This window comes from Carcharodon carcharias, chromosome 8, assembly GCF_017639515.1.
Source record: "Carcharodon carcharias isolate sCarCar2 chromosome 8, sCarCar2.pri, whole genome shotgun sequence".
In the NCBI taxonomy this organism is placed as follows: Eukaryota; Metazoa; Chordata; class Chondrichthyes; order Lamniformes; family Lamnidae; genus Carcharodon; species Carcharodon carcharias.
The window spans coordinates 65,489,153-65,515,233 of NC_054474.1; the positions used below are offsets into that span (position 1 = coordinate 65,489,153).

At 41.2% G+C, this 26,081-nt stretch overlaps 1 protein-coding gene across 3 annotated transcripts in view; it reads left to right on the forward strand.

Moving 5' to 3' along the window:
• The first annotated feature begins 20,695 nt into the window (after nt 1–20,695).
• The window catches only part of neurl1b (neuralized E3 ubiquitin protein ligase 1B), a 73,565-nt gene continuing 68,179 nt past the window's right edge, over nt 20,696–26,081 (forward strand). For 2 of the 3 annotated variants that reach the window (XM_041193779.1, XM_041193781.1), the window contains exon 1: nt 20,696–21,261. In XM_041193779.1, the coding sequence (XP_041049713.1) occupies nt 21,231–21,261 (31 nt within the window). In that variant the 5' untranslated portion in view covers nt 20,696–21,230. Of the gene's footprint in view, nt 21,262–21,777; nt 21,897–26,081 lie in introns of those variants that run through there. The other variant, XM_041193780.1, reaches the window with a different exon arrangement.

Consider the following 26,081-nt stretch of genomic DNA (forward strand, 5'->3'; position numbering starts at 1 on the left):
ACTAAATAGCTTGCTCCCACTTTCTCCCCATATCCTTTGATCCCTTTCGCCTCAAGAGCTATATCTAACTCCTTCTTGAAAGCACACAATGTTTTGGCCTCAACTACTTTCTGTGATAACAAATTCCACAGGCTCACCACTCTCTGGGTAAAGAAATTTCTCCTCATCTCAGTCCTAAATAGTATACCCCGTATCCTCAGACTATGACCACTGGTTCTGGACTCCCCCACCATCAGGAACATCCTTCCTGCATCTATCCTGTCTAGTCCTGTTAGTATTTTATAGGTTTCGATGAGATCTCCCCACCCCGCTATTCTTCAGAACTCCAGTGAATATAATCCTAACCGACTCAACCTCTCCTCATATGTCAGTCCCGCCATCCCAGGCATCAGTCGGGTAAACCTTCGCTGCACTCCCTCTATAGCAAGAACATCCTTCCTCAGATAAGGAGATCAAAACTGCACACAATATTCCAGGTGTGGTCTCACCAAGGCCCTGTATAATTGCAGCACGACATCCCTGCTCCTGTACTCGAATCATTTCACTATGAAGGCCAGCATACTATTTGCCTTCTTTACCGCCTGCTGCACCTGCATGCTTACCTTCAGCGACTGGTGTATGAGGACACCCAGGTCTTGTTGCACATTCCCATCTCTCAATTTATAACCATTCAGATAATAATCTGCCTTCCTGTTTTTGCTACCAAAGTGGATAACCTCATATTTATCCAGATTATACTGCATCTGCCATGCATTTGCCCACTCACTCAGCATGTCCAATTCACACTGAAGCATCTCTGCATCCTCCTCACAGCTCACCCTCCCACCCCGCTTTGTGTCATCTGCAAATTTGGAGATATTACATTTAGTTCCCTCATTTAAATCATTAATATGTATTGTGAATAGCTGGGGTTCCAGCACTGATCCCTGCGGTACCCCATAAGTCACTGCCTGCCATTCAGAAAAAGACCCGTTTATTCCTACCCTTTGTTTTCTATCCACTTCAATACACTACCCCCAATCCCATGCACTTTAATTTTACACACTAATCTCTCATATCGGACTTTGTCGAAAGCCTTCTGAAAGTCCAAATAAATCACATCTACTGGCTTCCCCTCAACAATTCTACTAGTTACATCCTCGAAAAATTCCAGTAGATTTGTCAAGCATGATTTCCCTTTCATAAATCCTTGCTGACTCTGTCCGATTCTGCCACTGTTTTCCAAGTGCTCAGCTATTAAATCCTTTATAATGGACTCTAGAGTTTTCCCCACTACCGATGTCAGACTGACTGGTCTATAATTCCCTGTTTTCTCTCTACCTCCATTTTTAAATAGTGGGGTTACATTAGCTACTCTCCAATCTATAGGAACTGTTCCAGAGTCTACAGAATTTCGGAAGATGACCACCAATGCATCCACTATTTCTGGGGCCACTTCCTTAAGTACTCTGGGATGTAGATTATCAGGCCCGAGGGATTTATTGGCCTCCAATCCCATCAATCTCCCCAATACCATTTCCCTACTAATACTGATTTCTTTCAGTTCCTCCCTCTCACTAAACCCTGTGTACCCAACATTTCTGGTATGTTAGTTGTGAAGACAGAACAAAAGTATGTATTTAGTTGGTCAGCCATTTCTTTGTTCCCCATTATAAATTACCCTGTTTCTGACTGTAAGGGACCTACATTTGTCTTCACCAATCTTTTTCTCTTCACATATCTGTAGAAACTTTTACAGTCAATTTTTATGTTCCCTGCAAGCTTACACTCATACTCTATTTTCCCCTTCTTAATCAATCCCTTGTTCCTCCTTTGCTGAATTCTAAACTTCTCCCAATCCTCAGGCCTGTTGTTTTTTCTGGCCAATTTGTATGCCTCTTTCTTGGATCTAATACTATCTCTAATTTCCCTTGTAAGCCATGGTTTGGCCACTTTTCCTGTTTTACTTTTGCACCAAACAGGAATAAACAGTTGTTGCAGTTCACTCATGCGCTCTTTGAATGTTTGCCATTGCCAATGCACCGTCATCCCTTTATGTAATGTTTCCCAATCCATTATAGCCAACTCGCATCTCATACCATCGTAGTTTCCTTTATCAAGATTCAGGACCCTTGTCTCAGAATCAACTACGTCACTCTCCATCTTGATGAAGAATTCTATCATATTATGGTTGCTCATCCCCAAGGGGCCTTGCACAACTAGATTGCCAATTATTCCTTTCTCATTACACAATATCTAGTTGAGGATGGCCTGTTCTCTAGTTGGTTCCTCAATGTATTGGTCCAGAAAACATCCCGTATACACTCCAGGAATTCCTCCTCTACGGTTTTGTTGCTAATTTGATTTGCCCAATCTATATGCAGATTAAGGTCACCCATAATTACAGATGTTCCTTTATTACATGTGTCTCTAATTTCCTGTTGAATGTCGTTCCCAACATTACCACTCCAGACCTATACACAACCTCCACAAACGTTTTTTGCCCCTTAAAGTTTCTCAGCTCTACCCATACAGATTCCACATCATCGGAGCTCATATCTTTCCTCACTATTGCTTTAATTTCCTATTTAACCAGCAATGCAACTCCACCACCTTTTCCTTTTTGTCTGTCCTTTCTAAATACTGAATACCCCTGGATGTTCAGTTCCCATCCCTGGTCACCCTGCAGCCATGTCTCCATAATCATGACTATATCATACCTGTTTACATCCATTTGCACAGTTAATTCATCCACTTTATTGCGAATGCCCCTCACGTTAATGCACAAAGCCTTAAAGCTTGTCTTTTTAACATTATTTGTCCCGTTCCCACTATTTTTTACTGAGGCCCTGTTTGATTCTTGCCTTTGATTTCTCTGCCTATCACTTTTCTTATTCCCCTTTCTGTCTTTTGTTCTTGTCCTCCATTCCCCTTCCTCTGACTCCTTACATAGGTTCCTATCCCCCTGCCATTTTAGTTTAAACCCTCCACAACCACTCTAGCAACTATTCCCCCAAGGACATCAGTCCCAGTCCTGCCCAGGTGTAACCTGTCCAGTTTGTACTGGTCCCACCTCCTCCAGAACCAGTTCCAATGTCCCAGGAATCTGAAAACCTCCCCTTCACACTACCTCTTCAGACACATATTCATCCAATATATCCTGCGATTTCTACTCTGATTGGCATGTGGCACTGGTAGTAACCCTGAGATCACTATCTTTGAGGTCCTACTTTTCAACTTACTTCCTAATTCCCTATATTCTGCTTTTAGGACCTCATCCCTTTTTTTATCTATGTTATTTGTACCAATGTGTACCACCACCACTGGCTGTTCACCCTCCCCCTTCAGAATGTCTTGTAGCCACTCTGAGACATCCTTGACCCTAGGACCAGGGAGGTAACATACCATTCTGGAGTCTTGTTTGAGGTCACAGAAACACCTATCTATTCCCCTTACAACTGAATCCCCTGTAACTATTGCACTCCCACACTTTTTACTCCTCCCCTGTGCAGCAGAGCCAACCATAGTGCAACAAATTTGGCTGTTGCTGCTTTCCCCTGAGAAGCCATTCCCCTCAACGGTATCTAAAACGATATATCTGTTTTGCAGGGGAATAGCCACAGGAGATTCCTGCACTGCCTGCCTAGTCCTCTTGCTCTGCCTGATGGTCACCCATTCCCTTCCTGCCTGTGGACTCTTAGCCTGCAATATGATCACTTCTCTATAAGTGCTATCCACAATATTCTCCGCCTCGCGGATGCTCCACAGTGTCCCCAGCCACCGCTCCAGCTCCGAAACCCAGGCTTCCAGGAGCTGCAACTGGAGACAGTTCCTGCACACATGCTGGTCTCAGGCACTGGAAATGCTCCAGATAGAGCAGGAGGAGCACACCATGGCTTTGAGCTCTCCTGCCATGACTTACCCCTTTAAATTAAATTAAACCTTTTGGAAGATACTTAATATCAAATAATATCAATTACTCTAGGGCCCTTCTTCCCTGTTCATTGTTGTTACAGAATATGGCCTTTACAAACAATGAACCACAAAATAAGACCTTAAAAACTATTATCAATAGTAAATACTTACCCAATTCCCCTTGACTCATTTTGCTAGGGCTCCTTGATGCCACACTTGGTCAAATGCTGCCCTGATGTTAAGGGCAGTTATTCTCACCTCACCTCGGGAGTTCAGCTCTTTTGTCCATATTTGGGCCAAGGCTGTAATGAGGCCAGGAGCTGAGTGGCCCTGACAGAACCGAAAATGAACGTCAGTGAGCAGGCTATTGCTGTGTAAGTGCTGCTTGATAGCACTGTTGATGATCCCTCCCATCAGTTTGCTGATGATCGAGAGTATACTGATGGAGCAGTAATTGGCCAGGTTGGATTTGTCCTGTTTTTGTATGTCCTGTTGGGACAGGACATATTGGGCAATTTTCTACATTGCCGGGTAGATGCCAGTTTTGTAGCCATACTGGAACAGCTTGGCTAGGGGCGAGGCTAATTCTGGAGCACATGTCTTCTATTGCGGAATGTTGTCACGGCCAATAGGCATTGGTATCTAGTGCCTTCAGCTGTTTCTTGATTTCACGTGGAGTGAATCGAATTGGCTGAAGACTGTTATCTGTGTTGCTGGGGACCTCTGAAGGAGGCCGAGATGGATCATCTACACGACACTTCTAGCTGAAGATAGCTGCAAATGTTTTAGCCTTCATTGAGGATGGCCATATTTGTTGTGCCTCCTCCTCCACTTAGTGGCTTAATTGTCATTCCCGCCATTCACAACTTGATGTGACAGGACTGCAAAGCTTAGATCTGATCCATTGGTTGTGGGATCACTTAGCTCTGTCTATCACTTGCTGGTCATGCTATTTGGCTTGCAATCTAGTCCTGTATCATAGCTTCACCAGGTTGACACCTCATTTTTAGGTATGCCTGGTGTTGTTCCTGACATGCCCCCCTGCACTCTTCATTGAACTAGGGTTGATCCTCTGGTTTGATGGTAGTGGTAGCCAGGCCAGGTTGTGGTTGAATACAGCGCTGCTGCTGCTAATGGCCCACAGAGCCTCATGGATGCCCAGTTTTGAGTTGCTGGATCCGTTCAAAATGTATCCCATTTAGCACAGTGGTAATGCCACAATGGAGCAAATCCTCAATGTGAAGATGGGACTTTGTAACCACATCTGTGCGGTGGTCATTCTTATCAATACTGTCATGGACAGGTGCTTCTTTTGCGACTGGTAAATTGGAGAGGATGAGGTCAAGTAGGTTTTTCCCTCTTTTGGTTCCCTCACCACCTGCCACAGATTCAGTCTAACAGCTGTGCCCTTTAGGATTTGGCCAGCTTAGTCAGTACTGGTGCTACTGAGCGACTCTTGATGATGGACATTAAAGTCCCCCATCCAGAGTACATGCTGTGCCCTTGCCACCATCAGTGCTTCTTCTAAGTGGTGATCAAGACAGAGGAGCACTGGTTCCATCAGCTGAGTGGGGCAGAGTATGTGGTAATCAGCAGGAGGTTTCCTTGCCCATATTTGACCTGATGCCATGAGACTTCATGGGGTCAGGAGTCCATGTTGAGAGCTCCCAGGGTAACTCCCTCCTGACTGTATACCACTATGCTGCCACTGTTGGTGGGCATGTCTTGCCAGTGGGACAGGACATGTCCAGGGATGGGGATGGTTGTGGTGATGTCTGGGACATTGTCTGTAAGATGTGATTCTGTGTGTATGACTATGTCAGGCTGTTGCTTGACTAGTCTAAGGGACAGCTCCCCCAATTTTGGTATGAGCCCCAGATGTTAGTAAGAATGTTTCATGCTCACCATCTCTGAGACTCGCTTTTAATTCCAGATTTATTAATTTAATTTAAATTCCACCAACAGCTTATGGTCCTTTGTGGACTATACTTAATACTTATGCTTAACCCTATTGAATTTCACCTGTCATTGTTCCACCTATTTACAGGTTTTAGCTCACCCATTTTGCTGCTCCTTGGCTGACTCACCTTGGCACAACTCTTCCATCAGTTCAGTTTTGTCTGTGAAGTTGACTAATTTACATTGAGTTATCATCGCTACCAATTACACTTAACATAATATTTATTACTGGAAAGTCATGTGACCTGGTTAGAATCAGTCTGAAAGCATTGACTGAGGAATTTCTGTAGTAATGTCAAAAATCTTGCCAGGATATTAGAATTAGAAAAAATCAATCTATTTAGTCCAGAGTCCATCCATTGCAGGCTGCAGCTCTGTCTGCTTTAATTGCAAACGTGTGTCTAATTTTTATATATATATTTACCATTTCCAATTACATCATTTTATCTTATCTCCTATGGCACATAATGTTAGATGAGAGCTTGTAAGCACCTTAGTAAACAATGAAAACAAATCATAAAATATATCTTCATCATATAGTTTTATGTGAATTTAGGTAGAGTAATGTGAATTAAAATTTACCTTTGTATCAATTAAAAAGGTTTTTGTGAGCTTTGGGTCAAAGGTGTAGCTAATACACAATACTCTACTGACTTAGCTACATTTAGATAAGAGTTGTCTCTCCTTAATAGTTTTTCTGTAATAGCCATAGTCTGCATACAGAAATTAATATAGGCATTACAACAAAAAGACCAAGGTCCATCTAGTTTACCTTCTACCATTCTGGTAGTTCCATGATACAATGATTTTGGAGTTATTGACTAATTATAATAATCAATCTTTATCAGTTGGTTTACAACAAACTCAGAAATGACAGGAGAAAATCCCCCCATAGTGGAGAGCTATGGGAAACATAGGCCCACAGTCATGCTCTTCCTCCCAAGCATATTACGCTTATCACATTGCCATGTTCCAAATGACTCATGGGAAAGAATTTTCCACCCGTCCGGGGGGTGGGAAAGTGCGGGAGCAGGCACATGCAGGCAAGCCTCCGATCGGAGCCCCCAATCGGGGGTGCGCCACCATTTTACGTGAGTGAGCCAATTAAAGCCTGCCCAGTGTGATGTCCACCAGGAAGCACTATGCGCTCCCTGTGCGGGCAGGTGGGGGGGAGTCCCTCAGCCGAGAGTGTGCTCCTTCGCACATGCGCATGAAAGAATGCACTCATCTCCCTGATGCTAAGCGCTGCTTCAGGGAGATCAGCACCAAATTTAAAAATGGTCAATGTACAAAAATAAAATTTCCCTGACACATTCCCTCATGTGACACTGTCGTGTGAGTTGGGACATGTCCATTACTTTTAATCAAACTTTCATTAAACTTTTAAAAACCCTCATGAAACCTTAACCCACCCATGGATAAGGTTTCATGCTTTTTCTGAAGCCCGCCAGGGCTCCCGGCCTGTTCGCCAACCTTAAGATTGGATGGGCAGGTCCATTAATTACTTGAATTAGTTTTTAAATGGCCTCAATAGGACATTGACTGGTCGGCAGGCGCACAGTTGATTCGTCTGCGCCCCCACTGACCTGAAAATTGAAATGAGGCGGGGTGACGTTGGGAGTTCCATCCAACATCATCCCGCGTCATTTCACACGACAGTGAGTGGGCCCCGCCCCTCACTCGCTGACTAAAATATCCTGGCCATATACTTCTGCAGATTAATTTTGAAATTAGCACCCCTCCCCACCCCTGCCTTTAAGTGCAGGCAGTGCCCTCTGGTTCCAACATCCAACACTTGAAAGGCTTCTTTTGTCATAAAGGTACTGGAATACAAGTGTCCTCAGCAGTGTTGCAGTTCAGAACTTGACTTTCATCTCCATTTCAATTTCCATAATTAAGTCTCAGAGATTCTGCAGTGGACAGGAATATTAGCCTTTCCCATGTATGGATATAGCAACCAGGAAGTCAACTGTGCACATGCCCTCTAAGAGTTTTGCAGTTTCTCACACCATCTGGGAAATACATTCTGAAATAAATATTCACCTCTTCTGAACCGATTCAAGCATTATTGTTTTCTAAGTATTTATGCCGTCAGTAGTTCGTTCCGAATAAAAATTTAACTATTAACTGTAACCTCACACAACTGAAGATGCATTCACAGTGGCCTTAATGCAATATTTACAGCCTTTTAACATACACAGAACATGGATGGCATCCAGCACATAATACATTGTCACCGTACCCTTCCCAAATCATGCATAAGCAAAAGGTTTCGCTTGTAGAGAATTTGGCCCCCTAATCAGAAATGGGGTTTTTTTTACTGTAAATGCAAGCTAAAAGTTATTCATCATCTTGTCATTATTAACGATGCTCAAAGACTTGTTTGGAGATTTTATTCAGTCTTTTTATGCTAATTACCAAATAATTGAAACAACCTACTGCATTAACATATTATACATTTCTATTGAAGAAGATGGGCAAATTCCAGTTTGTGTGAATTTCCTGTCAGCCCTAGTTTTATTTCAAATCTGATAGCTCTTGGAAGTTGGAATAATACAGCAGTAGGAGCGGTTGAGCAATAATCCCATTCGAAGGGCAATTCCAGCTGCAGCATTTCAAGCAATTGTTTGTACATTGATGGCAATAAATTGTAATCATCCACGTCACTCCCTGTACAAGTCACCACTTGCTTTCTGGATCCTGCTGAACAAAGAATGACAGCCAATTAAACTGTACTTCTGTTTAAAGGGACTGGTTGCACTGGGGATTAACACAGATTGTGTTACACTGTCAAAAAAGGTAAATCTGCTAAGGATCCGGCCTCCACAGAACAACTTGCAAGTTTCAATTCAGGGTATAGGTCAACAACTTCAATAAATCAACATCAACTTACTAAGATCATAACTTTGAATTGTTGGAATCAATTGTGATTTTTCATAACTAGAAACCAGATTAATGTATATGATGCATCTTTTTTGACTTTTAGAAAGAACCTTAATTTTGTTCCCAATCAGAAAGTATTATGGAACCTACATCAAAAGTGTATTAAAGGATGTTTAGTTTTAAAATGAATTGCCAAATTTAATGTTACATGTTGTGACCTAAGGCAGTGACTACAAAAGAAGTACAACTGGTTTCAGAGTGTTACAAAGTTGGTTCAATCATTGTCTGTTTATTTTTTCCATTTGTATCAATAACCCTAACCAATACATGCTATTAAAAGTGTTTAAATTACCTTTAACTGCTTGAAAGCAACAATCAAGTTAACTGATCTTAGGCAAGATCATAATAACTATAGGTACTCCTGAAGTAAGGAATGGAAAGTCAGGCAAAGTTGTGCTTCTGATCACCAATGAGTAATTTTGTGTGTGTGTGTGTCTGTGTGTGTGTGTGTCTGTGTGTGTGTGTGTCTGTGTGTGTGTGTGTCTGTGTGTGTGTTTGTCTGTGTGTGTTTGTCTGTGTGTACACATTAATGCTGGATAAGGATAAGGTGAAATTCACTCCAATGTCACCATGATAGAATACTCTACTGACAATCAATGTCAAGGTTTACAAGTGAATACTGGTCATTTGACTGAGGTATGAAAGATGATTGGATCTTGTGTCCTCACTAGAGAGAAAAACGACATTTGTTAAAATTAGAAGTTTACCAGTTGGTTAGTATTGTAGCTCAGTGCATTGAAAAAATCCAGGAGGGCATCATGCAGTAGTGCAACACAAGATTGATTTCCAACTCCATTCCACTTAGTTTCAGATTGTAGCCATTCTATTTTGTGAAGAGAAGTTTAGAGGAACAGTACTTCCCTCAGCATCTTCCACTGGCCAAGACACTAGGAACAAGACAGAGGAATACTCACCTATTCTCATTCATTTACAGGTCATGTGTGTTTTAGGGAGAGCATAAGCTGGGAAGAAGAGGGTTCAACAGCTCAAGTTATTGCATTAGGTCCCCTTTCCTGTAAGAAAATCTTATTATTTCTTGTCTGGTTTTGGGACATTTTCCAATCAGACCGTTTAACTTTGGTCCTGGTGCTCTTGTCTTCTCTTTGTTCAAGCTGTAAGAAATGGTTAACCGGCTACTATTAATTTTCTTTCTATTAATTTCTTTATATTAATTGAATCCAGTATTTTCTTAATTCAGCTATTATCATAAGCTGTTTGATTATTTCTTTGATTTAAACAGATCTGACTTTGAGATTTCTAAAATACAGGACTGTGTGTGTAAACAACATGGCATCATGTAAGCTATTCACCTTTCAATATCATAGGGACACAGGACAGATAGGACGTTTTTCATGATAATTTGATGGAGGTGGAATAAAGAGTTGTATTGATAATACAAAAACAGCTGCATGAGCAGGCAGCCTTGTAGTGTTACATCCATCAATGGATTATGGCCTAGAGTGATGGAAAAGTAAAAGATTAAAAGGTCATTGATAGTTCATGAATTTCTGTAACTTTCTTCAGCCGAAACACCCGACTGGCAGATCAATCAGGATGTGTAAAACTGAAGTTACTGATATAAGCGGCATGAAAAGAAGTTTTGATAATGTTAAAGTATAACTGGATTGAAAAAAGATTTGAAAGAGGTGATGCTAGAAAAATATCTCAGAATTCGATGAGGTCTAGTCAACCTTATTAACTCTGAGAACTTAGTATGTGTGAATTCTCTGATGAGCTCAAAGTTTTACCATGAGTGCTGCTGTTACATACATGTTTAATTGTTGTCAGTGATGATCATTATATGCTTAATAAATCTGCGAAAATCGACAGGTAATATTGTGAAATCTACTATTTTGAGCAGTAAATTTTAAATAAGTGTGCCCACCCTCTAACAAAGGCACCACATGTGTCTATGGAGGATGACTCAGGGAAGGGGAAATTATGGTCAGTCTTAATCTGTTGATTACAGAATTGGCATCAAGGAGAGAAAACTCTGCACTTTTACTACCACCCAACCAGCTTCCTTCCTTGAGGACCAGTAATAGGCCCCCGGTGCTTGCATTTAATAAGGGATGCAAAATCAGAAAACCTGCTAAAATCTTATTCTTGCTGCTACTGTCATGTGGAAAACAGGATACTGTCAATGGGGCTCACCCTATCTATTACCAGCTGTAAAATCTAGCCTCTGATACGTGTAGTGTCTCTTCAGCCTGTGGCAGAGTTAGGTTTGACGAACTGAGAGGGTCACCCTCAAGCTCTGATTGACTTAGCAAGAAGAAAGCCAAGCTGGAAATGCCGATATACCTAACTTGAAGGCTGGAATGGGAACTGCACCCATTTGCAAACCAAACCTGGAGGCCAACGGTTAGTGAACAAGTTTCCTGGATACTCCTCCAAAGCCATGTTGGTCATTTTCAAAATGAGTGATTTGGTGGGGGGCGCGGGGGGAGGGGTGGGGGGTGGTGATCATGAACCCCCAGCAACCTGCCATCATCTTGGACCATATTGTGTAAATTTAAAATGTAGCACGCTTTATTTTTTTCAATATTCTGCATTCCTTCTCTTTTGGCAGTTGCTTTTTCTTAACAAGTGAATTTCTTCCAGATGAGTTTGGAGGAAGTCTGATTAAATTGTAAGGTGAATAGTTAAGTTTGGGAAAGAAACTAACTGAATGAATTATCAACTTCTTGCGCTACTTTTTTATGTCAAGGTATATATTGCTTTCCTCATGGATCACTACAGCATTTATTGATGCCATGATTCCTCCAAGTGGATGGTTTCAGAATGGCTGACCAGAGGTGTGATTCAATGCAATGGGTCAAATACTGTTGGTTGGTCCTCACTTAGGGTGACCAACTGCTCTGCTGCAAAGCACCCCACCTTGTGGTTGAACGTAGAAGTGGTAAAACTGGCATAATTCTGGAATCCAATTCTGAATGTAGCTTGAAGCTGTCATTTGAAATCAAAGGTCTCCATGAGAAAATGTAAAACTACAAACCCACATCTTCTGAATTACTTTATCATCAGCATTACACACTCTATACTCATCAGCCAGAACATGCATCTGCTGCAGAACCAGATAGGTTGTGTTAGTTTTTCTTCTGCGGAATTGTCTATGGTCCAGAGACCCAGACTTATGCTTTGGGGACATGGGTTCAAATCCCATCATGGGAGCTGGTAGAATTTAAATTTAACTAATAAATCTGGAATGTAAAGCTAGCCTTAGTAATGATGACCATGAAACTATCATCAATTGTTGTAAAAACCCATCTGATTCACTAATGCCCTTTAGGGAAGGAAATCTGCCATGCTTATCTGGTCTGGCCTACATGTGACTCCAGGCCCACAGCAATGTGATTGACTCTTAACTGCCCTCTGAAATGGCCTAGCAAGCCACGCAGTTCAAGGGAAGTTAGGGATGGGCAAGAAATGCTAGCCTTGTAAAAAATGTCACATCCCTTGAAAGAATAAAGAAAATTCTGGTGGTGCACTCCACCTGTTGCCCATTCTCCTACCTAAGACTCAACAGCAATTCCATGATTGGAAAAACTTTCCTTATATGTTAATTATTTGTTCTAATGCATTTGCAGTTACCGTGTGGGTTTTTAAATGCACTATAAATGTCTCTCCTCCAGGCATTTTAAACGTATCGAATCATAAATGTTCAGGACTTTCTAGTATGTTATGGACATTTGTTAGTTTTCTGCACAGCAAAGTACTGTCCAACCTTTTTGGTTAAATGGGTCACGCACTTTTAGATATCAGAAAGAGGCCAACTCATCAAAGATAAATTTAAAAATTAGGGGCAGAATTTTACATTTGGCATGTGGGAGCGGGACCGACAGGCTGGAATGTAATATGATGGGCAATGACGGCAGGCAGGCGAAAAGGCCAAGCGACCTTTACGTTTTTTAGGAAACCTCATCCACGAGCGGGATGAAGTTTCCTAAAGCTAACAATGATTATATAAAAATTTTATTTTGAAAATAAAAGTATGTCCCATCTCATGTGACACAGTCACATGAGGGGACACATTTCATTAAATTTTTAATGTTTTTAGTAATGTCTTTAAAAAGCACTTCAATGTCCCTGAGGCAGCTCCTTGCCTTGAGGGGATTGAAGCACTCTTTTGTGTGCATGCGTGAAAGAGCGTTGGATCCAACACTCCCTCCTGTCTCCGCCCGCACAGGTAGTGCTCAGCGCTACAGCTCGCGATCCATGCTGTGCAGGATTTAATTGGCCACCCATGTGAAATTGCAGTGCAGAGCTGATCGTGGGTGGTGGAACATCATCCCATCCCATTTAAATTTTCAGGAAGGTGGGGGCGCAGCAAAATCAGCTGCAGGCCTGCCGACCTGTCAATGGCCAATTGAGGCCATTGACAGGATCATTTAAACAATTAAAGGATCTGCCTGTCCAACCTTAAGGTTGGCGGGCAGGCCAGGAGCCCCGGCAGCAACTAGATGAAACATGAAATCTCATCCAGTGGCGGGATGAGGTTTCATGCAGGGTTTCAAAAATTTTAATAAAGTTATGATGTAATGATGAACATGTCCCATCTCATGTGTGACATTGTCACATGAGAGAGACATGTTAGGGGATTTTTTTTCTATTTTTCATATTTTTCAATGTGGAAGCAATCTCCCTGAGTGCACTCTTGCTTTTGGGGAATCCCACCGCCACCCCCCCCCCCCCCCCCCCCCCCCCCCACCCCCCCATCCCCCCCATCCATCCACAGAGGAAGCACATAGCTCTTCCCATTGATCATCACAATGGCAGCGGGGCCCACTTCTCCAGCGGGGATCGTCTCCCTGCCCGCCGAAGATTGGGTCAGGCCTACCCGCCTGACAGGCAAAAAATTCTGCCCTATGTTGCAGCTCTGCTGATATTCTTATCCATTTCAAAAGTTCAACTCCAATAAATAAGACATTGAAATGACCGACATATCAACTCAATGGGCAACATTTTCCCTCTGTTGGGGGGGAAGTGCAGGAGCGGGTGGGCTTCCAATTGGCGCCCCTGGTTGGGGGCGGCCGCCATTTTACATGGGCAGCCCAATTAAGGCCCACCTGGCGTGATGTGCCCTAGGAAGCGCTATGTGCTCACTGTGCAGGCAGGGTGTTTTTCTCAGCAGGAATGCGCTCTTTAGTGTGCATGCGTGTGAAGGAGTGCACAGATCTCCCTGAGGCAAAGTGCTGCTTCAGGGAGATCAGCTCCAATTTAAAACTTTGAATGAAGATTAGAAAAAAATTTCCCTGCCTTGCCCCCTCATGTGACACTGTCAAATGAGTTGGGACATGTCCATAATTTTTATTGTAAAATATTCTGCATTTTTAAAATCATTCATGAAACCTCACCCCACCCGTGGATGAGGTTTCATGCTTTTTCACAAGCCCACCTAGTCTCTCGGCCTGCCCGCCAACCTTAAGGTTAAACGGGCAGGTCCATTAGTGAGTTAAATTGGTTTTTTAATGGCCTTAATAGGCTGTAGACAATTTGACCCCACTCCTGCTTGCCGACCAGAAGATGCTGGCCAATGTTTAATTTCCATTCTTCTGAATAAGATAGAGATGTTTTCAACAATTTAATGTGTATTCAGTCAAATATGGCTGTAGTTCTTCTGAAAAACATTTATTCAGCTTTTTAAATTAATTAGGGTCAACGCAGAAACTTTATTTTTAACTGTGCCTGATTATTGAGAAACATACAGCCTTTAAAGCTATTGCGGATTTTATCCTACCTGGTGTTAATGGAAGTACAGGCCAGTACAGTACATATGCATGTGAAGCATCTCAAACAAAATGGACATCAATATGTACTGGAAGAGATCCCTCCAGCTTAGTACGCACAGATCAGATTCAACCCAGTAAAAATAAATGTAGGTCAGCTGTCACTGACATTACTGTAGGTCATAAATGAAATGAGTCACACTGCCTGAGCCTACCTCTTAAATTATCTACTTTTGTCATCAATAATGCATCATCGTATGATGACATTATTGCTTTTAAAAACAAACAAGCTGTTGGATTTTTCTTATTGTGAAGATTTTGAATTTTGATAATCTTAATGGTCAACGGCAAATAGGTCATTCAGTTGTTTTTCTAGGGCAGTTAGGGCTGGGCAATGAATGCTGGCCTTGCTAGTGAGACCGACAATCTATGAATGGCTAGAAAAAAGAAAAAAATGTAGCTTAAGTATCTACTTGATGAATTGAGATGAATTAAAATAGCGAGGCTAATGGGTCCTTTCAGGGAAGAATGTTTAAAATATTAAGATGCCATTGCTGCAATCACAGCTTTCACAATGGTTTGAAAGCTGGTCTTTAAAAATGCATCACAGTCTGATTTTTTTAAATGTTGTATGATAACCTAAGACAGTTTTTGGGCTACACCTTCATCTGACTACAGTGTTATAGAGTCAGAGAGTAGGTTACACATTCCTCCTGTCATCAAGAGTAATTCATTTCTTGTGTTCATTATATGTAAGAAAATAAAGGATTGAATGGCATTCAAACTGTTTCAATCAAATGTTCCATCAGGTTTTCCTAAATTAATTCAATAATCTGATTTCCTGCAAAACTTGTTAATTAAATGTGCAAAATGCCACCAAAAGAATGAATGTGCTGAAGAAAGCATTAACTTGTATAGTTTTTGAAAGTTTTTTTTACAGGGGATGTTTACAGAATAAATAGTGAGGGGTAGTTTACACTGAGGCCAAGCATCAAGAAATGTGCACAGCTATTATTATTAATAATTATCTTTAAGATTAGTGTAATAAATCAGAATGCCAGTTGATTTAATCCTAAATGCTATGAAATAGCTTTTTATGTATTAAACTCATCCTTAATCTGCAGGTGCAAGCACAACCATTATCCATTTGTCATCTCCTTTTGCTTTTCAGTCTAGAAACAGGAAATTCAAGCAAATTTGTAATTTGATCATTAATTCAATAGCATTAATGTGTTAATTCAGAGTTATAGGGCCTGATTTCCCTGGAGGCTCGGAAAAACCCGTCCTGCCTTCTGAAATGCACACCCGACCCATGTGTGACTTAGGCTGGGATTTCTGTCTTTACATAAGGTCAGATTCACAGTGCATTTTGCGAGAGATGGTGCAACTCATGAGCAGTATGGGTGTGGAGGCAGGCTGATTAGAAAACCGGTTTCGGTTCTCCAACACAGCAGCATAGCTCCCAACATTATTTAAATGCACCTAAACCTCATCTCTCACCATCTCCAAAACAACCCAATCCTGTCCCATGCCCCCTCGGATTGCCCATGTCATCTGCCTGCCCCCCCCCCCCCCCCCCACCCCCCATGTATCATAGCCACTCACCCGGAAGACACTATGTACAGTCCTCAGGACCTATGCAATAGCAATGGGAATTATTTTAAAATCATTGGGAAAGGTTTAATTTTTTCCAATCTAATAAAACCATGAATTCAAGCACACTATCATTGATACAGGAAAGAAAAATACAGCTCCAGCGCAAAAAAAATGTAACCTAGATGTGCCTGTTAGGCTTGTAAACAAACAAGAGACTATATCAAAGGCTTTTTCTGTTATTAGGTCCTCTTCTTGGCTCAATAGATGAGCTGCTGAGCTGAAGCCATTATAGCTTTTGAAACCCAGCCAAGTGTTCACAATGGCTACAGCTTTCATAACAAAAGCATCCAGCTACATTGCCTGAAACTGACAGAACAGAATGGTGTCCAATTTCCATTTCAAAGTACAGTGCCTGTCAATCAATGAAGAGGAATATGTTCAGAAATTTTTTTCAGCATTCAACAGCAGTGTTTTTTAAAACAGGCAGAGCTGTCACTCGATTTAAATCACAACACAAAACATGTCAGCAGAGCTATGCAGACTTTATTTTTTACATTTTTAATATATTATGGCACTTTCTTCCATGGAAAAAGTGCTGTAATGCATGACAACAGTTAAACAATGCTGTTCAATGTAAGGGTCAAATTACCTTTGCAGAAAAGGTCCTTACGATGAATTGCTGCATTAGAACACATCAACAGTACAATACAGCATCTAATAGTGACATTTAAAGGTGTCAAAACTTTTTACATTTGCTTTTCAGAATGTTCTCAACTCCTCAGCGGGCTTCCCCCAGTGATCAGGAACTCTCCAAGGAGGTGAATTGTTTTAGGGCTTCCAAAACCCACACTAGCACATGAAAAAGTGTGCAGGAGGAAATACAATTTTCCTGTGGGCCTCACAGTGGGGACCCCAACCTTGGAAGAGGTGTGTGTGTCTTTTACACCCTAAGCCTTCCTGACCCACAGAAAGACCACATGAAAACAATGTGGGGTTAGGAAAGCAGAGGAAAATTGTTTACCAGCAAAAAATAACAATCTAAGTTCAGCGTTTCGCAACACGATTCACACCTCCATTGAGGGGATGAAAATCTGGCCCATAGTGTACAGTATTTAAATTTTTGCATAACTTTGTCTCATAACTTTGAAGAAATGAAAACTGTAAAGACTCAATACTTGGGCATTTTTTTGAGTTTGTGTAATTTTGAAATTGTAGAGCTGAGGAGGTCACATTGCTGAACCTGCAAACTGCAACACTAGCAACAAGCTCATAGAATCTTACGCAAAATTCAATTGCAAATGCACCAGAACATTCAATGCAATTGAAGCTCGATACTAGACCTCATGAGCCTATTTTTAGCAATACCTCCAAGTATTCGTTTTTTAAAAATTACTCCATATAATGCCAGTAATAACAGTGAGGCGAAAACCAGGCAGGATGGCCCATTATTGAATCTCTGCCCCAAGCTAGACATTTCACCCTTTCTACGTCAAGGAAGACTTGCCACTACTTCACCACTCTACTCTAAAGGATGCCCTGCTGCAGCCCCACCTTCATTTCCCCCTTTGACAGTAGCAAGCTTCCTCCTGAGGCAAGCATCTCACCCGGAGTCTGCATTGCAAACAGGAACAACCCCATCTCAGGAACCTATGACAGGATCACGCTAGGTTAGGAGACATGAGTATGAGTCCCATCCTGACTCTTCCCTAGTAAAAGGAAGGAAATCCAGCCTGCTTTGGAGGTGATGGTATTCGACGAGCTGTGGTTCAAATCTTTTTTCTCTTATTTGAAGCATAAAAGTCCACTTCATTCAGAATAGGTCCGACTGACTACAGTAATATATGTCAAGTAGTTAATTACATATATCCTCCCATCAACAAGAGTAGTTCATTTCTTGTATTTATTACATGTAAGAAAATAAATGGTTGTATGTCATTCAGCTATGTGGTGTGAACAAAACAACCACTCAGGTATGCCTGCAGAAGATATCTGTTCTTGGGAAGGGGTGGGGGAGGGACACCAATGTGGCAGTGACACAAGCTTTGCTGACCCTCCAACACAACAACCATAGAAATAAATTAAGACTTATATGCTGGACTCATCTTCAGTTGGACCACCAATCAGAACTGTGCCAAATATGCATGGTGCCAGTCCACTCAGCCATGTCCTGAAATGCCAGGTTGGGTTCTATGCACACCATAGGGCCCTATCTTGTAAATGAAAAGGGACTACCACTTGACTCAGGCAGGTGCTCCAGTCACCCAGCATTGCATCCTGTGAAAGATAGAGACAGGCAAATGGCTGGCAAGAACAGGGTGGAAATTACTTTTAGGTCCCATTATTTTTGGAGTACCACTACTCCATTTCCACAGGGCAGGCAGACTCCACATCTTCCCCATAATGTCAAAACCATATGGTACAGTGACCTGCACAAATCTACCTTGTGATTATTCTCCTCTTTGAATTTTTGATTGGCTGAAAATTCATTCCCTAAAACTGGTTTTCAAATGATGAAAACCAAGTATTTTCTTGCTTCCATTTCCAACATGTACAGTTGGGGGGAGGATTTAAAGTTAGAAAAAACAAATTGATAAATTGGATAGGAAAAAATAGAAGGTAAAAATGAACATAGAGTCAAGAAGATCAAGAAAAGAAAAGGAGAGAGTGGTGAAATAGGGAGGATAAAACAGAGTCCATATTTTAAAATGTTATTTTTCATCGAACTTTATTTTATGTCAGTATTTGAGTTATCTTTGGTTAATATTACAGTGACTTAGCTATCCCTGATGTTTGAGTAACTATTATTGCACTATTACTGTTTGTTCTAGTGTCACAGTGCAGGCATTGAAAACATCAAATCGGTTGGCCCAGAAAGATCATCTTTATTGCTGGATAAAAATTAAGTTTTTTATTATCCTTATGTAAAGAGTTACATCTGAGTAGCCCCTGGTTATATCTCTGAATGCTTCACATACAATGAACTACTTTGTAGGCAAAAATGGCAGCCATTTTGCATACTGCCAAATCACATGAAGAGCAACGAGGTGAACGAGGTAAAATATGTTTCTTGTGATGTTGATTGAAGGACACATGTTGACAGGATACTGCTCTGTTCATCTTCAAATTGTCACATCATGCAAATATAGAAATAAGATTATAGTTTAACATCTCATCCAAAATCCATCATCTCTGACAATGCAGTGATCACTGAGTACTGCACTGTTAATTTAATTTCTAAAGTCCTGCATTTGACTTTGTGTAATAGTGCAAAATAGGGGACCGTGAGTCAGCAATTTGTTTTATATCTCTTCAGTTTGCTGACTTGCTATTTCCTATTTCCACTATTGCTGAAAGTCAAGATCCTGGGACAAAGGTTTCCAACCTCCTGCCTGAGAGCAAGAGTACTATCCCAACTGAGCTAAAAGTGAAGTTAACACTATAGCTACTCTGATTAAATGCTGTTTTCCCTTCTTTTCCAAACAATCTGAATAAGTTATTGAAATATATTTTGTATGCTAAATACATTTTTAGCCAGCAATTATTCCTGGTCTGCTCAAATTGTCCACATTGCACTGAAGTTTACTTAAATTTACTGTGATTTTTGCAGGGTTGGGGGGTGGTGGTTCTCTTGCTCCTTTGCTCTTCTCTTGTGGTGTGAGATAGAATATTCACATTGCCACCATTCAGTGGGGGCATTTGATTGATATAAACAGTTAACTTGTGGGTTATGTGCAGGGCTGTAGGTTTTACAGAGGTTGCAGTGGGAAACACCTGGAGCTCAAAGAAATTGGGGAAAATTGTGAAGTATGCCGATGCCTTCTGTGTAAAATATATATTATTATTACTTGATCAAAACGAGTTGATTTGTACTATAAGCCACCTAAAACCTTTGGCCCCATGCCAGTGTGGATGTTAATGCCTTTTCATTTACGTCATACAAAGCTTATTATACTTATCATGAATGGCACCAGCATAAGATGTAAAAACACATTTAACAATATGTGAAATGTAACAAAGTGCTGGCAGTATGTCAGTGAGATTACAATACCTTCTTGAGGTTCTGATGTTCATTAACTGTCCAAGTAAGAATAATCTTACTCAGTGCGATCCTCATAACTCATTGTCATTACATATGCCACAATGGAATTTTGATGTTACATCACATGTTAACGTTAGGTGGTTGGTTTTATTGTCTTTCAAGCAAGCTGGAATTTCCTAATCATTAATCTTTATACTAGAAAAAAAATATAAAATCAACATATGATCCGAGCGAAGAAAATATTGTTTTCATGTTGAAAGGGAGAAACTCTGTAGGAATTCAATTTATTTGGTTAATATATTTTATAAAAGTTTCAGATTAAATGATGGTGCACAATATAACGGTTCTATAAATCCATCCTGATTGTACCAGTGCATTATTCTTTACGTTAGGTTCTATAAAGCATTCCTAAGGCGTGATGTAGTTCTCACACTATGCCAGTCACAGATTAAGAATCAGTTTTTCGTTTGTGACTGTGTGTGGGAGTTGGGGGGTGGGGGCTGCAGTCAGGCTGCCAGGAAATAATAGAGATGTTGGTGCTCTCGGTGCAGATGACCAGCAGCATTGTTCGGGGTCAGGATTCCCGAGGCGGTGTGGTTGGATGAGTTGGGATTTATCGCGTGTTGATTTGCACGGGAATGATCGATCCTGTACGGTGGGAAGCAGTGACAGGAGGTGGAGGATCATTAGAGATCGCAGTCGGAAGTAGTTGACTTTCTCTAAGTCAGGGACCAGTGGGTCGTTTCAGCGTCGACTGTGTGTGTGTGTGTGTGTGTGTGTATAGCCTGGCCAATTGCACTCTCTGCGCGATTCTCCAGATAAGGAGGACTCTGATCAACCATTCGGGGAGCAACGCACACGAGCAGTTGCACAGGTTTTCTTTGTGTCGAAGACAAGCGGTGCTTTGGAGATCACTTTGGAGACTCAAACCTCCCTGGTTTTTTTAATAAAACATCTTGCACCGGCGAGTAGATGGACCTTCTGAAGCCAGGAGCAGAGATTACAACATTGGTGAAATACCCATGAAAGAAACCTCACCAGCTCTGCCTTGCTTTAAATGAAAGGAAGTGATGGGAAACAGTGCTCAGAAAACTCATGCAGGTAGGAAGCTTCTTCTCCTCTACCTTGTTCTCCCGCTCTGGGGGCTGCAAATATTTATTTTTCAGCTTCTTTAGAAACCTGTGAGAGCCTGAATCGCTTCCCATCTCGAGGTTTTCCTCATGAATAAAAAGCGCTGCCATTATTTTTTGTGTCACCTATCCTCATGATTGTTATTCGAAGCAAATCCTGCAGCTTTTGCCTTGATAGCCATTCTGCTTGTGTGTGGCACATCTTACAGAGCTCAGGCCGTCAGATGTGGCTTTTTTGTGATGGAGTGTGGGTGGGGGGAGGTGGTGGATGGGAAGGTGCGATTTTCCAAAGCAGCTCCTTTGATTTTGATGCACAGCTTCGGCTGCAGCCTAGCTGTGTGAGCGCTGAAACTGGACTCCCCCCGCCCCTGTATCCACTGGCAGCCGGGGATAGCACTTCAAGTCTCAGCCCCCGCGGCTGAGGTTCACCTCGGCTCTTCCAACCATTTCATGCTCCTGAGTGGTTGCGAGGGCGAAGTCGTCTCTCGGTCAATTTGCACAGCGGCTGGAGAAGTTGATTATAATCATAAAAGACAAGAGTGAAGCATATCACCCTGACAAGGACAAGGGAACCACATCGATAAAATAACTTGCTGTGGATGAGAGGTGCACGTTTCTTGGTTTAACCCGTGCTGAATGCGGTCAAGCTAATATTTTTAAAAAGCCGAGTGAACCAAAAATACATCAATTAAGGGTAGATTAACAACTCAGCTCTTTTTATGGCAATCACCTCTGATCTCAAGCCACTCCAAGGAATTATAAATAGGTCTATAAGGCCTTTCGTGACTGAAGCAGTTATAAATATAGAAGCGCAGTAGCTCATTGGGGTGTTTTTCTTGTCTAAAAGGCGGATGCCGGTGAAAGAAATAGGAAACCAACCCCATAGCTGTCAAGTATCTTTAAGAAAAAAATAGCTCTCGCGCTGAATGTGGACTGTGCTCCGTGTGACTGTTTAAACATTCTGCTATCTTTAGTCACAACTAACTGCTGCACGGGGGCTTCCAGTCTTCAGCTGTCGGAGAAGGGTGGGGGGTGGGAGGGTGTGTGTTTCAGTTAGAGGACATTTCATTGCCCTGAGCTTCAAAAAGTTCCAAACAGGTGGTGGGACAATGTGACAGTTGCTCCTGGCTCGGGGCACTCTAGTAAGCAGAGCAGTCAATGGGGTGAGTGTCTTTGTCTGCAAAATGTGTTTCACAATCGAACTAATTAATGCAGAAAGCCACTGCTGGCTATTGCCAGAAACTGTCATGTTCATATTGCATTGAGTTATTATATAAACATGGCGCGGCAACTATACAACAAAATATGTTTTCACAATTTTTGGGAAAAATTGACATTTTTTGATACGTTCAAAACGAAAATCTCTCGAAGCATTACTATTAGATGATACATGCTTTCATCAAGGCTGCTTCTGGGATTTAAGCACGACGTGATAGGGTGGGTGTGTGTCCCGGAGGATGTTTAATGTTGTTTCTATTTAAGGGGATGATAAAGGCAACATGTGTTCCATCTGAAAGTCTGGCACATCTGAAAAAAAGTGTTAAGGTTGCAGTACCACTGTTTTTCTTTGTGCTGTCAAAGGAAAATGTTTTGAATCTCAAACAAAAAGTTTTGATAATTGAACATGAAATGGAGTGAATGAAAGTGTGTGAGGGTTGTTTAAATTTTCAACTTAACCTATGGTAGGAAATGATTGCCTGTACCTCCTGGTCTTCTGTGTGTTGGTATTACATTTTAATTTAAAAGGTGAAAATCACAATAGTAAATGTTTCAGAAGCTCATTGCACATATCTGCATTATAAGCTATCATCATAGAATATAACCATAGAAGGCCATTTAACATTTCACATCTACGCCAACATTGGGAAAGATCTATTCACTTTGGAAAGAGCATCAGTTTTTCTATTCACTCACATCTAAAGCCTTTCAACCCATCTTAATGAAAACTAATACAAAGCAAAATATTGCAGATGCTGGAAGTCTGAAATGAAAACACATAAAAATGTTTTATCATTTTGAACACCCTAGTATTAAGATCCACTAGCAACCTCCTTGGCTCTAAAGGAAAGAGCCCCAGCTTTTATATTCACTCATATCTAAAGACTCTCAACCCATCTTAGTGAATCACTTTTGCACACTTCCCATGGTTTTGACATACACTCTAAAGTAAGGTGCCCAAACTGGCTATAATACTCCAACTGCAGTGTTAAACATACATGGCACATATTATGTCAAACAAATTATTTCAGAAATTGTGATTTTAAAAGCGACAGTACACAAGATTTGATTTTTCTTCCACCTTTTGGCTATATTCTACCTCTCAAGTCTGACTCTTAGTAGATTTTTATGAACCCGTTATTTGATTAATTTCTTGTATGAATTTAGTTACAAGCAAATCCGTGCCTTAAATGCTTTGTTTAACGTAGCAAATAGGAGGGCTGAAAGCCGACCAGAAAATCAAGCCCAAATCTTAAGAAATATTTCTAAAATAGAACGGAGAAAAGACCCACAGAAGGTTGATTATCTCAGTTCCAATAAACATAACACTTCATCTGCATTATTGTACAGAAAAGAAAAGGCTTAATGGGGATCATTAAAATTATGAAGGGTGTTGGTAGGGTAGACATAAAGAAGCTGTTTCCACTTGTGAGAGAGTTCAAAACTAGGCTTCTCAAATATACGAGTCATAAATAAATTCTATAAGGATCAAGAGAATCTTCTACACCCAGAGAGTGGTTAGAATGTGGAACTTGCTACCACGTGGAGTTGTTGAGGTGAATAACATAGATGTAGTTAGGGAAAGTTAACTACCTGAGGGATAAAGGAATAGAAGGATATGCTAATAGGGCTAGATGAAGTAGAGTGGGAAGATGTTTATATAGAGCATAAACAACTGCATAGATCATTTGGGGCAAATGGCAAATAGGTTGTGTGCTGTAAATTCTATATAACTGGAGTACAACTGAGTGAAAGGCTCGTAGCAATGAGGAAATAACTGTGGGCGGTGGTAATCCTTTCAAGATACTGAGGAACATCTCCCGCTATTGTAATGCATGGTGACTATGGCAGACATTTTTATCACTTATTTTCTTTTTTTCTGGCTAATATGCTTTGCTCTGCCCTGCACCTCTGCCCTTCTGAAGGTGTTGCCTCATTGTACAGTTCCACAGACACTGATCTCCCTGCAGCACATCATTCAAGGGACCGTTATTCAGGTGTAATCATTGATGTTGACTGTTGCTGGGTCATTTGACTATGGCAGTCATCACAGCTGAGGCCAATTCTGTCCTCACACACCACTTACTTGGGCACATTTCCAGCTGGATGGTAATCAGGGCCAGAAGCTCTGGCTAATTTCTTTTTTCCTCATTCCAGCAACTACAATTTGCATTTATATAGTGCTTTTAATGTTGTAAAATATCCCGTGGCATTTCCCAGGAGTGTTATCAAACAAAATTTGACAGCGAGATACATGAGAAGATATTTGAGCAAATGACCAAGAGCTCGCTTAAAGGGGTAGGTTTCAAGAAGCATGTTAAAGGAAGAAAGAGAGGTGGAGAAGCGGCAGTTTTAGGATGGGAATTCCAAAGCTTAGATGTTCGTCAGATGAAGACACTGCTGCCAGAATGTGGTCAGATTAACTCAGCTACTGGCTGAAGTGACAAGCACTGTTTCATGCATCTCCACAGAATTGGGCTGAATTTTACATGGCCCTGGTGGGCGTGTTTCCCGCAGGGGGGGCACGTAAAATGGGGTGGGCACCCATCCCACCACCTTCCCACTCACCCCAGAGCTCATCCCCATTATACGGGGGGTGGTGGGCATGCATGCACCGAAATTGGCTGCCTGTCCATGTCATGAAGATATTAATGTTATTGGAAATGATTTTAAATTGAACTTGTTGTCGGGTCTGTGCCTGTGGGTGTGTGTGTATGTGTGTGTGTCTTAATTGGATTAAAGCTAGCTAGTCTGGGTGCTTTGATGTATAGTAGTTTTGAGATGTTAAACAGTAAGGTGGGGGTAAATTTGCATTTTGTTGAATAAACCATTCAAAGACTGGGGGTGAAATCTTGCAGTCTCACCACTTCCAAAAAACCTCACCAACTCCTGAATTCAAAGTGCTTCTTGTACTCATAAGCTTAAGATTCACCAATTCCAAATCAATCAAGGAATTACAAATATTATTCCATCAAGAGCCCCCAATTTGTTAATGCACAGCAGTTGGTAAAGGCTGAGTTATTTAAAATCCCAGAGGGAAATTTTAAACAACTGTCATAACCTATATTTTCAATTGGTATGTTTGAGATGCAACTCTGAATTCAGGAATGAAACCACTAAGCCTCCAGAGGTTTTTATTTAAATTAAATTAAACGTTTATTAATTTAACAAGGAATTAAACACATACACGTCTACAAATTATTACCATAATAAATTTTAAATAAATCCCCAAATTAATCGCTCCTAAATAAATCTTCACCAAGGCAACAACAACCCACAGACTTTGAACAGGCACTAGGCAAAGCACATTTTATCTTACAAATTCAAAATGAGGTTCCTTTGTGCAGTTGTAGGCTTACAGGCGACATGCTTCTGACTCACACACAAAACTCTTCTGTATATACCTAGCCTTCCCTTTGAATGCAAATTCTCATTGTATCATCAGGCCCTTTGAATTCCACCTCTTCTAACAATGAAACCCTTTTTACAGTACCAATTTTATTAGTAATATAAATATATTGCTTGGTGTATCCTAACTAGGTGCAAGATTTCACCCCCAGTCATTGAATGGTT